Source organism: Rana temporaria, chromosome 5 (genome assembly GCF_905171775.1).
Source record: "Rana temporaria chromosome 5, aRanTem1.1, whole genome shotgun sequence".
In the NCBI taxonomy this organism is placed as follows: domain Eukaryota; kingdom Metazoa; phylum Chordata; class Amphibia; order Anura; family Ranidae; genus Rana; species Rana temporaria.
Genome location: NC_053493.1, coordinates 158125048 through 158139349, shown reverse-complemented (window position 1 = coordinate 158139349; position 14302 = coordinate 158125048). Strand labels below are relative to the sequence as shown.

At 43.4% G+C, this 14302-nt stretch overlaps 1 protein-coding gene across 1 annotated transcript in view; it reads right to left on the bottom strand.

Moving 5' to 3' along the window:
• Positions 1-14302, bottom strand: part of TRANK1 (tetratricopeptide repeat and ankyrin repeat containing 1) — a 207117-nt gene that overhangs the window by 62723 nt on the left and 130092 nt on the right. The window contains 3 exon segments of the mRNA XM_040354425.1: positions 3178-3321; positions 9185-9322; positions 11259-11458. Of these exon segments, the coding sequence (XP_040210359.1) occupies positions 3178-3321; positions 9185-9322; positions 11259-11458 (482 nt within the window).

The window sequence follows — 14302 nt, the reverse complement described above, 5'->3', positions numbered from 1 at the left end:
GCAGAGAGTGTATAACTGCAGAGATTGTTGGAACCACATAAAGGAGCAGCAAGGCACAGGTTGAATGTGAGAAGCCAGTGACCTGTTGAAGTCATGAGAGAGAAAAAGTATGCAAAATCAGGCATAATAAGGGTGATCCCTCCACCGTTGTAGATGGCTACTCTCACCTTCATATATGGACCACTGAGTTAACAGATGGTCAATAAAGCAAATCAAATAGGCAGGTCATGAACAGGAACCAGGCTGATGTATTAGATCAGAGACCCCCCAGATGAACTCATTTCTACTCTTTAAGTGACTGCAAAGAACCAGTTGGAATAAATTCTCTCCTGAAGGTGTTCTGGCTTACTGATTTTCCCAGAAGTTCGGACTAAGATGCAAGTCAGATTTTGCACATCCCCTCACCTCACTCTGCAAAATCCCGGGGAGGGATCACTTCAAAATTTTGGTGGATTGTCACGTGGTGGAGATTTATTTTCATTTAATTCACTCATCTTCTGACACTTATGGACTTTTGGACTGTTTGTTTGAATTGTATTTAATTTTTAATATATATATATATATATATATATATATATATATATATATATTTTTTTTTCTGCATATTCATATTCACACTTATGGTATTGGTGTTTGAGTATACCAGTATCATTTATATATTTGAGTTTTGCGCTGCACTTTTTCTATTTTATTTTTTACTTGCTTAGGATTTTTGCGAATTTCCCTTAGTGTTCAGCTGGCATTACCAGTGATCTGAACCCTGGGGGTCTGTATCACATAAATACACTTTTAATATCATAAATTTTTTGATCTATATATTTGCGCTGATTGCACCTTGTTTTTTATATAATAAGGGTGACATCTGGCTTGATAAGTTGGGAAACCCATATGTGGAGTTGCTTATTGGGGAACATCTGGAAAGAAAATCACACCATACCACTAGAGAAGGCTTTGCCTATGCTGCATGGCACTGCCCCTGTGAACAACAGTTTACATATATAGGACACACAAAAAGACAAGTGCTTACTTATCCCACCAGGATCCACCTATAAATAAATTAGAAAGCTTTGGTGATTTGATTCTTTAACTTCTTTTAAATTTACAAAGACAGAGCTGTAGAAGCATTGTGTTGTCATTAATTGTTGGGTTTGTCTGGCGGGAGACTGCTGCAAACATATGTTGGTCAATAAGCAGTCTACACTGGGTAAAAGTAGATGCAGGGGGCTGGAGAGGCGTCAGGTGTTCTCTCTCTCCTCCATCCTATTCTCCTCTCTCTCATTTCTCTCCCCACCATGCTTGCGTTCTTCCCCTCTTTCTCCTCTCTCTCTCTCTCCCCTTCTCCGTTTCTGCCCCTCTGTCTAGCTTTGTCCCCTCCTCCCCCAAATGCTTCCCCCTATCTCTTCCTCTTCTCTATCTGCCCAACCCCCAATTTATCTCTCTTCGTCTCTCATTCCCATCTATTTCTGCCTCTTCCCTTCTCCTCATCCTTCTTGCTGCTCTTTTGCTCTCCCCTCTTTTTCTCTCAGGCCCCCCCCGCCCGCAATTTTCTCACATGTCTCCCCTTCTCCCTCACCCCACTCATATTTACCCACCACTTTTTTATCTCTTTTCTCTCTCACCCCTTTATCTCTCTCCCAACACCCCCCACTCTCATCCGGTCCTCTGTCTGTGGACAGAACAAAAGTGCCCATAAAATTCCCCTTGTCAACTGCTTTTAAAACGGAGTTCCAACCTTTTTAGGTTTATTAAAAGTCAGCAGCTACAAAAAGTGTAGCTGCTGACTTTTAATAAACAGACACTTACCTGTTCCACGGATCAGCGATGCGGCCTCCCGGAGCTCCGCTCCTCTCCCCCCTCTCTGCCGGCACATCCATTCAGTGCACTCATAGTCCATTGACACTTCCTTCAGCTTTCTACCTGAAAAAGCTGGAAGTGTCTGAAGAAGTTAACACCGCAGCAGTGATCCACTGATCAGGGGGTGCAATGCTTCGCAGGAACCAGTGTGAAAAAATAATAAATGCACTTTTTTTTCCCTACAAAAATATTTGCATTTATATATTTTTTCCCCTTAAAAGGTGAATTTAGCCTTTAAATATTGCCTTAGTTCATAATAGGAGTTTCTGTCATATGTTTCACATTGTGAGTAAAAAAAAAAAAACATGTTCAGTCAGGAAATGTTCCATGTTTTGCCAGTAAAAAAAAAAAAAAAGTCATTGGGGGTTGGCAACCCTGCAACACAGTCAAATTTTGTAAGGTTCTGTCCTTACATCCAACTGGTACGTAGTATTATGCGCAGCCTTTCAGGCTTCTACCTTCACACCTCACCTAGTATCTTTAACCACTTGCTTACTGGGCACTTAAACCCCCTTCCTGCCCAGACCAATTTTCAGCTTTTAGCACCGTCAACTCTTTGAATGACAATTGCGCGGTCATGCAACACTGTATCCATATGAAATTTTGATCTCCCCCCCCACAAATAGAGCTTTCTTTTGGTGGTATTTGATTACCACTGGGTTTTTTTTTTTTAAATGAAAAAAAAAGACCGAAAATTGTGGGGGGGAAAAAAAAAACGGTTTTATATTTGGTTATACAATTTTGCAAAAAGGTAATTTTTCTCATTTACGCTCATGAGGCTGCACTGATGGTCACTGATAAGGTGACACTGTTGGTCACTGATAAAGCGACACTGATGGGTGGCACTGGTAGGTACCGAGAGGTTGCACTGATCGGTGGCAGCGATAAGCACTGATGGGTGGCAGTGATGGACACTGGTAGGTGACACCGATAGGCAGCACTGCTAGGTGGCACTGATTGGCACTACTGGTGGGCATTGATAGTAGGCACTGATGGGCACTGGTAGGTGACACTGATAGGCAGCACTGATTGGCACCACTGGCAGGTGGCACTGGTGGGCGCAGATGAGGTGGCTATGCCTCTTCCTCTTCGATTACTGATCTTCTGTTTACATCACGTGAACAGCTGGTCATTGGCTGGCAGCTGATTACGTGTTAAGGGCCCGGGATTGGCCCCTTCAAGGGGCGTGCAAAGGGAAGGACGTCATAACGGCCTCCTGGCAATTTAGGTCCACGATGTAGCCGTCATCCGGCTATAGCGCGGACGGGAACAGATTAACCATCTATATAAAATTTAAAGTTTCTCTTTTACAGAGTACAGTACCTTGTGCATTTCTAAATCCACTGGAAATGATCTAGTGGAATGATGGGATGCCCCATCCAATGGAACTTCGATCAGCGGCTGGTTGTTTTGATTTGCAGAGATGACTGGGATGAAAGAGGAGATTATTCGCCACTCTTTAGAAGCCTAAAAGTAATATTACGCAGAACATAAAACAATGACAGTTTAAAGCAATAAAAATACAGTATAACCAAAGGTTTACAAAAAAGCATAACAGAGATGGTTTCTATCTACATGTGACATTTTTGTTTGGTTGGTTACTATATTACTATAATTAGTATAGTTCCAACACATGTACAATCGATATAATTGTTATGCAGATAAATAAAAACAGAACATTCACTTTCTAAATCTTTAATAGTATAGCCCTTTCTAAGTTTGAAGAGAGACAGCGCACACAACGGGGAACTCCCAAGTTCAATTTGCAAGGTCCTCTTTTAGGTGCTCAGGCTCAGTGTGTCTTTACACACCACAGCACAAACAAGTAAAAGGATTGAGCCGGCAAACATGTAGTCCATATAGCGATTTTAATGTTTGGTTACATGAAGTGACAAGCAACTTCATGTAACCAACTATTAAAATCGCTATATGGACTACAGTGTTGCCGGCTCAATCCTTTAACTTGTTTATAACCCTTTCTAAACCTTTTATGCCTTGTACACACGATCGGAATTTCCGATGGAAAAAGTCAGACTGACTTTTTCCATCGGATATTCCGATCGTGTGTAGCCCCATCAAAGTTTTTTCATTGGAAATCTGAGGAATTCAGTCAGAGTTTATATATAGAACATGTTCTAGTTTACTCCGATGGAATTCCATCGGAAATTCCGATGTGATTTGGCCGGGCAAAAGCCTGATCGTGTGTATGGGGCATAATAATATAGAAAAATAAAATCTTACTTCCGTTTTGGCACTGAGGTTTGGAGGCACACTAACACAATGGCAAAATAGACGTAGGACAAAATGCACATCCATTCAGCACCAGCACCTCCCATTTGCAGACAGCAGACTCTGAATGTTCTGGCCTCGCTCGGCACAGGGAAGAAGATGGCAGCCAGATAGCTTTATAGACTACAGCTTGAATGCTGTTGTTGCTGCTGAAGACTAAATCCGAGTGGCTACTATTCTGGGAACCAATCCTGACCCAATCCCCTCCACACTTTCCTCAAAAGCTACAAACCTTTGCTGCTCACAACCATATCAGGCACTGCTGCAGCATGCTCGTTGCCTACTCATCAAATGCAACTGCCCTACAACCACCATCAGACCGATTTTCTTGCTGCTCATTTCCCCATTGGATACTTCTGTGCCCCCCCCCCCCCCCCAGCACAATCCCTGATACCTCCGTCTGCCACTCCACTTCCCCCTTATTCAGCGCTAAAGTCCCCCCCCCACTACTTACCCCATATACTAAAATGGTTATCCACTCCACAACCCCCTTATCTGGCAATGCCATCTCCTGCACCTTAGCTCAAGCCAACGCTGCCGTTGACCCTCCTTTCAAATATTGTGGGGTCCCCCCTCACCCACACATTTCTCTCCCACACTATCCCATGCTGCTGTGTCTTCCACCCCTGATCCCTAATCCCACACTGTTGTCCCCTGCTCTACAGGCTCCATATGAGGAGATCTACGGCTACTCATCCTCTAATCTCTTACCGATGTCTTCTGTTGTTCCCCCTCAAATCACCTTAACCACACCCCTTTCCCGTCAGAGTGCCTCACTTACACCCACCTGGACCCTGTTCCTCCCTGCCGTGCACCTGCTTGTCATCCGCCTAACTCAAGAATATGCATAATGTTAAAATGGTTATGCAGCCTAAAGTTTTTTTAACTGACTGCATTTCTTGCATTAAGGTGAAAAAAATAATTGTTTAGGCAACAGTCCCCCCCCCCCCCCTCTTACATGAACCCTCATTTGATTCATCGCTGTTCTAGTCTGCAGTTCTTCTCTCCCCTCACTACCTTTGCTGCAACAGGTGGAGCCATTGGGACCCAGGAACAATATGCAGGTTAAGGACCTTGCCCCTTTTTGCGATTCGGCACGGCGTCACTTTAACTGACAATTGCGCGGTCGTGCGACGTGGCTCCCAAACAAAATTGGCGTCCTTTTTTCCCCCACAAATAGAGCTTTCCTTTGGTGGTATTTGATCACCTCTGCGGTTTTTATTTTTTGCACTATAAACAAAAATATAGCGACAATTTTGAAAAAGAAAAAATTCTATATTTTTTACTTTATGCTGTAATAAATATCCCCAAAAAAAGATTTAAAAAAAAAAAAAATGTTTTCCTCAGTTTAGGCCGATACGTATTCTTCTACCTACTTTTGGTCAAATAAAAAAAAAATCGCAATAAGCGTTTAACGATTGGTTTGCGCAAAATTTATAGCTTACACAATAGGGCATAGTTTTATGGCATTTTTATTAATTTTTTTTTTACTACTAATGGCGGCGATCAGCGATTTTTTTCATTACTGTGACATAATGGCGGACACATCGGACAATTTTGACACATTTTTGGGACCATTGTCATTTTCACAGCAAAAAGTGCTATAAAAATGCATTGATTACTGTGAAAATGACAATTGCAGTTTAGGAGTTAACCACTAGGGGGCGCTGTAGGGGTTAAGTGTGACCTCATATGTGTTTCTAACTGTAGGGGGCGGGCTGGACGTGTGACGTCATTGATCGTCTTTCCCTATATCAGGGAACAGACGATCAATGACACTGCCACTGTGAAGAACGGGGAAGGTGTGATTACACACACACCACTCCCCGTTCTTCAGCTCCTGTGACCCGATTCGCGGGACACGAAGCTTCGGATCAGGTCGCGTGCACGCGCCCCACGGCTGGCCTCTTAAAGGCAACGTACATGTACGTGCCTGTGCCCAGCCGTGCCATTCTGCCGACGTATATGTGCAGGAGGCCGTCCTTAAGTGGTTGAAAGTATTAAAGTTAACAATGACACAGTATATGGACATCAAATACATACATAAGGTCATAAAGGTCTGATGGAACAGGTCAGATAAAGCTAGTAATCGTTGTCTCAGGATTGTGATAGTATAAAGCAATTGATACATAGTTGTAATCTAGTACCAGGTAACAGTGTTGAATGTAGAAGAGAAAGAGGGGTAAGGAGAGGAGAGAAAAAAGGAAGGGGAAGGGGGGGGAGAGGTGAGGGGATGGGAAGGGTGGGAGAGGTGGAGGGGATATATAAAACACATGATAGAACAGCATTCCTAGCCACAAGCAGGAGATTATATAGGAGACAGCAGTATCCATAAGGAGTTAATTACGAACTCTAGGGCTCCTATCCATGTGCATCAATCCACTGGGACCAGACCTTGTCAAATGTTATGGGGCAATTTCTACTCGCATATGTTAGCTTGTACAAAGGTAGGACAGAGTTTATTGTGGCCGTCCACGTTTGGAGCGTGGGAGGGCCGGGCTGTTTCCACTTTAGGAGTCTCATCTGGCATAGTATAGGGCAGGGATCCTCAAACTACGGCCCTCCAGCTGTTGCAGAACTACACATCCCATGAGGCATTGTAAACCTCTGACATTAACAGACATGACTAGGCATGATGGGAATTGTAGTTCCTGAACAATTGGAGGGCCATAGTTTGAAGACCCATGGTATAGGGCATAGAACAAAAACAATTGTTCATGCCTTGATGCTTCAATACTTTCCATAACCCCAAGCAATGCCAAGGCTAGGTCCAAGCTGAGAGACCAGTCCCCAAATGTGCCCAGGACACCCATTACCTCCTCCCAGTATGGACGCAGCACAGGGCACGACCACACCATATGGAGGAATGTGCCAGGAGACTAACCACATCTAGGGCATTGAACACTCGTTCCGGGGTATATGCTGGCTAGTCGCAGGGGGGTGTAGTATGCCCTGTGCAAGAACTTGAGTTGGATGAAGCGGTCTTTTGCTGAGATAATTTTAGTAATATAGTCAGACATCACGTCCTCCCAGGTCTCGTCAGTCAAATCTGGGATGTCAACCTTTGTCAGGGATGTCATATACGCAATGGAGAGGTAAAAATAGAGGGAGGACAAAGGCTTATCCATGATTTTAGCAAATGAGCAGGCGTTTAACAGTGTCAGTCTGGAGGGTCAGGGAACTGGGCCTGCGTTGCATGCCTGAGCTGATAATATCTGAACTTCATAGAAGCAGGGATATGATACTTAGCTTTTAGTGTCTCAAAGGAGGAAAAGGACCCATCGGTGTAGGTATGATTAATAGTGACTATCCCTCTAGCCGTCCACAACTGTGGATCGGGGAGCCCATAGATGTGTGGCAACATTGGGTTGCCCCATAAGGGCGTATGGGGTGAGATGACCGAATCCGATTTGTAGATAGATCTAGCCCTTTACCATACCTAAATGGTCGTGCGCATCAGTCTCGTCACTTGGTGATGGGCTCTAGGCCCTCTATAGGGTAGATTGGTAAATGCTGCAGAGGTCCCCAGGATGGCCGCCTCGAGGGTCACCGGCGGATTCTGCCTGGGCTGGTGAAACCACCACCAAACCGTCACCAGGACTGCTGCCCAGTAAAAGAGCTGGAAGTTAGGCAGAGCCAATCCCCCCTGGAACAGGGAGAGCTGGAGCGTCCGCTTTGTCAGTCTCTGGGTTTTCCCAGCTCAGACAAAGGTAGAGACAATGGAGTCCATTTTTTGAAAAAAGGATTTAGGGAGAAGGCACGGAGTATTCCTGAAAAAAGTATACAAAATTTGGGAAGATATATAATTTTTAACAAGTTCACCATGCCCACTGGGGATAGAGGTAGTGTTTTCCAAAGTTGAACCTTCCTGCCAACCTTGGTCAGAAGGGGAGAAAGGTTGTTATCTACGTACGCCTGAGGAGACCCCCGGACAATTACTCCAAGGTATTTAAATTCGTCCACAAACTGGAGTGGTGCGTCGATGACCGCCCTGGAGCCCGAGTGGTGGACTGACTTGTCCCAGTTAATGCGAACTCCAGAATATTTCCCAAATTGGTCTATTATCTCAAGTGCAGAAGTGAGGGAGGGTTCTGGGTCAACCAAGTACAGCAGGGCATCGTCAGCATACAGCAAAATTTTCTCCTGAAGTACTCCAACACGTATGCCCTTCACCCTCTGATCCTGACGGATTAAGATCGCCAAGGCGAAAAGCCCCAGGGATAGGGGGCATCCCTGCCTGGTGCCCCTATGCAGGCTAAAGGGGGAGGGGGGCAGCAGGCCATTAACTGTGACCTGGGCAGTCGGGTCCCTGTATTTGAATCCAGAAAATAAACCTAGGCCCAAAAGGGGCAGCTCTGTTTAATACCATTGCACAGAGCAAGCAAGTATAAACCTGTTATTTAATTATTTTTTAATTACTTTCACTTTAAAACGTACATTACATACTTGCTATTAAAAATACAGAATAAGAATAGCAAGGAAGGTAGTGCATTAGCAATGCTGATCCATAAGGGCACTGATTCTGCAGCTTGTTAGGAAAATCTTTAGAAAGATCATTGTCTAGTGAGAAGACCAGAGAGGGGCACAGAAAATCTAATGCTGACAACGCTGTGTGTGTCTAAAAGGATCAGAGTTTGCTACACTGCAAGTGTGCTACTGTTTTCAAGTCTCATTAATGGTTTCCTCCTCCCACCGGTCTGGTCTTCTTGCAACTGCCCTAACTGGCAGCTCCTCCCTCCCATCCACTTCAACACCAAACCCCCGCCCCACCCTCCCAAAGTCACAGTGACTTCTGGCATCCACCGCCCCCCTCCCCCACAATTTCTTATTTTGAAGCACACAACCAACCTGTCATCCTGCCATCTTCCTCAGCCATGACACTTCAGGGCGGGGACCCTCCCCCATACCAAACATCCAGCTCTGCTCCTTACCGTCCCTCCAAAACCCCACAAACTTCCCAGTCTAAGATTGTTACTGAAAAAACATTTCATTTCATAATTTATATACACAGACACATATATTCACACAGAGACATAGGTACCTCTGAGTCAGTAAAGAAGTTATACAGAAGAACATCATCAAATTCCAATCCTTTTGCTTCATAAATGGTCAGGACCAAGGCAAGACTCAACTCTTCTGGAATATTTTCCTTAGCAATTTCATTAGTCACCAAGATCACCTGAAAATATCATTCAATGTCAAAGGATACATAATAACTGTATATTTTCCATCTTTATATGCACTCAAATTAATGTGTTTTTTAGACTGCACTCCACAACTTATAAGTAGTAGTATGCTTGGCAATTATTTTCTAATGTAATGAAATGCATGCTACATATAAACACTTAAAAAAAAATAAAATAATACATTCTACTTTATATTACATGTTACGTTTGTTTCTCGTCAGTAAAAGTATGGTTAGATTGTGAACACTGGTAACAGAGGTGCTACAGTGAGGAAAATAAGTATTTGAACACCCTGCTATTTTGCAAGTTCTCCCACTTGGAAATCATGGAGGGGTCTGAAATTGTCATCGTAGGTGCATGTCCACTGTGAGAGACATAATCAAAAAAAAAAAAAAAATTCCAGAAATCACAATTTATGATTTTTTAACTATTTATTTGTATGATACAGCTGCAAATAAGTATTTGAACACCTGTCTATCAGCTAGAATTCTGACCCTCAAAGACCTGTTAGTCTGCCTTTAAAATGTTCACCTCCACTCCATTTATTATCCTAAATTAGATGCACCTGTTTGAGGTCATTAGCTGCATAAAGACACCTGTCCACCCCATACAATCAGTAAGAATCCAACTACTAACATGGCCAAGACCAAAGAGCTGTCCAAAGACACTAGAGACAAAATTGTACACCTCCACAAGGCTGGAAAGGGCTACAGGGAAATTGCCAAGCAGCTTGGTGAAAAAAGGTCCACTGTTGGAGCAATCATTAGAAAATGTAAGAATCTAAACATGACTGTCAATCTCCCTCGGACTGGGGCTCCATGCAAAATCTCACCTCGTGGGGTCTCAATGATCCTACGAAAGGTGAGAAATCAGCCCAGGACTACACGGGAGGAGCTGGTCAATGACCTGAAAAGAGCTGGGACCACCGTTTCCAAGGTTACTGTTGGTAATACACTAAGACGTCATGGTTTGAAATCATGCATGGCACGGAAGGTTCCCCTGCTTAAACCAGCACATGTCTTAAGTTTGCCAATGACCATTTGGATGATCCAGAGGAGTCATGGGAGAAAGTCATGTGGTCAGATGAGACCAAAATAGAACTTTTTGGTCATAATTCCACTAACCGTGTTTGGAGGAAGAAGAATGATGAGTACCATCCCAAGAACACCATCCCTACTGTGAAGCATGGGGGTGGTAGCATCATGCTTTGGGGGTGTTTTTCTGCACATGGGACAGGGCGACTGCACTGTATTAAGGAGAGGATGACCGGGGCCATGTATTGCAAGATTTTGGGCAACAACCTCCTTCCCTCAGTTAGAGCTTTGAAGATGGGTCGAGGCTGGGTCTTCCAACATGACAATGACCCGAAGCACACAGCCAGGATAACCAAGGAGTGGCTCTGTAAGAAGCATATCAAGGTTCTGGCGTGGCCTAGCCAGTCTCCAGACCTAAACCCAATAGAGAATCTTTGGAGGGAGCTCAAACTCCATGTTTTTCATCGACAGCCCAGAAATCTGACTGATCTAGAGAAGATCTGTGTGGAGAAGTGGGCCAAAATCCCTCCTCCAGTGTGTGCAAAACTACAAGAAACGTTTGACCTCTGTAATTGCAAACAAAGGCTACTGTACCAAATATTAACATTGATTTTCTCAGGTGTTCAAATACTTATTTGCAGCTGTATCACACAAATAAATAGTTAAAAAAATCATACATTGTGATTTCTGGATTTATTTATTTGGATTATGTCTCTCACAGTGGACATGCACCTACGATAACAATTTCAGACCCCTCCATTATTTCCAAGTGGGAGAACTTGCAAAATAGCAGGGTGTTCAAATACTTATTTTCCTCACTGTAGTTGTCTTTTAAACCACAGATATCAACAGTAGCTATAACATTTATATAATCTCCTTTATAATGAAAACACACCTGATGAGCTCCAAATTCAATTGGCTGTGTCTTCCGCTTGTTCCCACGTAGTAATAATGCCAAGTCACTAACTGAGCAGGAGTCGAGCACCGTAGGCCTTGGGCCATCGAACAGGCCACAGTCACGCGGAAGACGATCAAACGATTCAGGGAAAAAATGTTGTAACAGGTCCACCACACTAGAAGCCAGGTTGAGAATGCCTATGTATATAACATAAATGTAAGTCACATTTCAGCTTGGCCCTTTTTCCATGCTATACATCAGTTAGGGTTACTCTACATCAGTTCTGCTATAAATGGTCTTAACCACTTAAGCCCCGGACCATATTGCTGCCTAAAGACCCAAGGGGTTTTTACAGTTCGGGACTGCGTCGCTTTAACAGACAATTGCGCGGTCGTGCGACGTGGCTCCCAAACAAAATTGGCGTCCTTTTTCCCCCACAAATAGAGCTTTCTTTTGGTGGTATTTGATCACCTCTGCGGTTTTTATTTTTTGCGCTATAAACAAAAATAGAGCGACAATTTTGAAAAAAATGCAATATTTTTTACTTTTTGCTGTAATAAATATCCCCCAAAAACATATATAAAACATTTTTTTTTCCTCAGTTTAGGCCGATACGTATTCTTCTACCTATTTTTGGTAAAAAAAATCGCAATAATCGTTTATCGGTTGGTTTGCGCAAAATTTAAAGCGTTTACAAAATAGGGGATAGTTTTTTTGCATTTTTATTTTTTTACTACTAATGGCGGTGATCAGCGATTTTTTTCATGACTGCGACATTATGGCGGACACTTCGGACAATTTTGACACATTTTTGGGACAATTGTCATTTTCACAGCAAAAAATGCTTTTAAATTGCATTCTTTATTGTGAAAATGACAGTTGCAGTTTGGGAGTTAACCACAGGGGGCGCTGTAGGAGTTAGGGTTTACTTTGTGTGTGTTTACTAGTGTAGGGGGGTGTGGCTGTAGGAATGATGTCATCGATCGTGTCTTCCCTATAAAGGGAATGACGCGATCGATGCGCCGACACAGTGAAGCACGGGGAAGCCGTGTTTACACACGGCTCTCCCCGTTCTTCAGCTCCGGGGAGCGATCGCGACTGATCGGCTATAAACAAATAGCCGCGCCGTCGTCCCGGATCGCTCCCCGAGCGGACCCGACCTCCACATGTACCGGGGGGGTCCCGATCGGACCCCCCACCCACGTCTAGCAGAGGACGTACAGGTACGTGATTGTGCCTGTCCGTGCCATTCTGCCGACGTAAATGTACATGAGGAGGTCAGGAAGTGGTTAATGTTTAGACACAAGATGAATTGGTGAATAAATCACCAAGAAAATGATCAGAGTTTAATGTTTGGTGAACAATAAAGCACATTGACTGATTTTCAAATTCATTTATCTAGGATTTAGCATGCTATTTTAGGGAAGATTTATTCTTGAAAATAGATTTTAATGTATAGAAAGCATTCAATGTTTTTTTTTGTATAGGTAGTTAATTATTTGTGTATATGAGGCAGCAATAATTGCTTATAACATACGCGGGCTCAGTTTCCTGCTCTGTAGTGATAGACAATGATTTTGTCTGCTTCTTCACACATTACAATGTTACGGCGGTAATGGGTACGGCGTGCAGTGACGTCATCGCGTGTGTACGAGGAGGAAGGGCTCCCATCTATGCCGGCCGGCATTCGTTTGTTTTTATGCTGCTATACATTATTCATTGATGTAAGTAGATTTTAATCCTTTTAATAAATTATTTGTTGGACGTATTACACTATGTGCAGCTTTCTTTTCTGCATGATATGCTGCTGAGCTGCTGTGGTGTGGAGTTTCTGGAAAGATACCATAAGTGTGATCAGTGCTGTCTGTGCTCCAACTGCATGCCTCCGTGGATGATCTTATGAGGATCTGTGTCGTATATTGGATTCCATTCTGTGCTGTGTCCATAATACCTGGATATCCTGATGGGGATTGTGTTACAACGCTGTTATATACCTGTCATCTGGTAAGCCTCTGTCTATGTGGTGGTGGCTCACTCTCAAAATTCGATGCACTGGGTGGTGTTTGTCTCAAGATTATCATCAATCAATTTTTGGACACTTATTACTATTATTTGTGTTGCTCATAATAGACTTCAAGGTCAATAATTAGATTGGCACAGATTTTCTTTTATTTATTTGTGTTGTTCACAATGGACTTGAATGTCATCAATTAGATTGGCGCAAAATTTTTCTTTTTTCCATATATGCCTGTGCTTTGTCACGCTTTTTGCTGCCTTTTCACATATTCACTTATTTTTTATCACAATTGGTGTGGTTAGCGCGATTTTTCTTTACCCACATTACAATGTTGTTGGACAGCTCAGATCACAATCAAAATGTACAATCAATGAGTCAATCAGAGTAGCTCTGTATCTTGTGATCGCTGTGAACCAACTAATGCAATCACAAGTGTAAACACCAAGTGTTCATAAAAGTTTTCAAAATAAAAAATATATGACGTGGAGCATAAGATACATTAACGCACCACAGGAGGCACCATCCCTCAATGGTCAACCAAAATCACACATTATTAAAAATACCTGTATATAATTTACATTTTTTAATTTTGAGATAAATGCCTGTGTCTACCTGGCAAATTAGCCTGCCTATTTATGGTACATGTGTATTATCACAGTTATTTGCAGTTTACATTATGACTAGAGGTCGACCGATATATCGGTCGGCCGATATATCGGCCGATATTTGTGAAATCGGCATCGGCCGATTATTGTGGAAAAATCGGCCGATTCGCGGGTAAAATATCCGGCCCCGCATTGCCGCCTGCAGTACTGTACTGACCAGTGAGTCACTAGTGCCCCCGCTCCTGCACTCATGTATCCTCCATCGGCATGGCTACAGAACGGAATAAAAGATTTCAATGGCATCGCGCCGTCCGCCCGGCCCCGCCCCCTTCCTCGGCGTGCTGTTAGGGAGAAACAACCATTGGTCCGGCGCCCACTCCCTCTCCATGCTGTGTGAGGAGAAACACCATTTGCCCGCC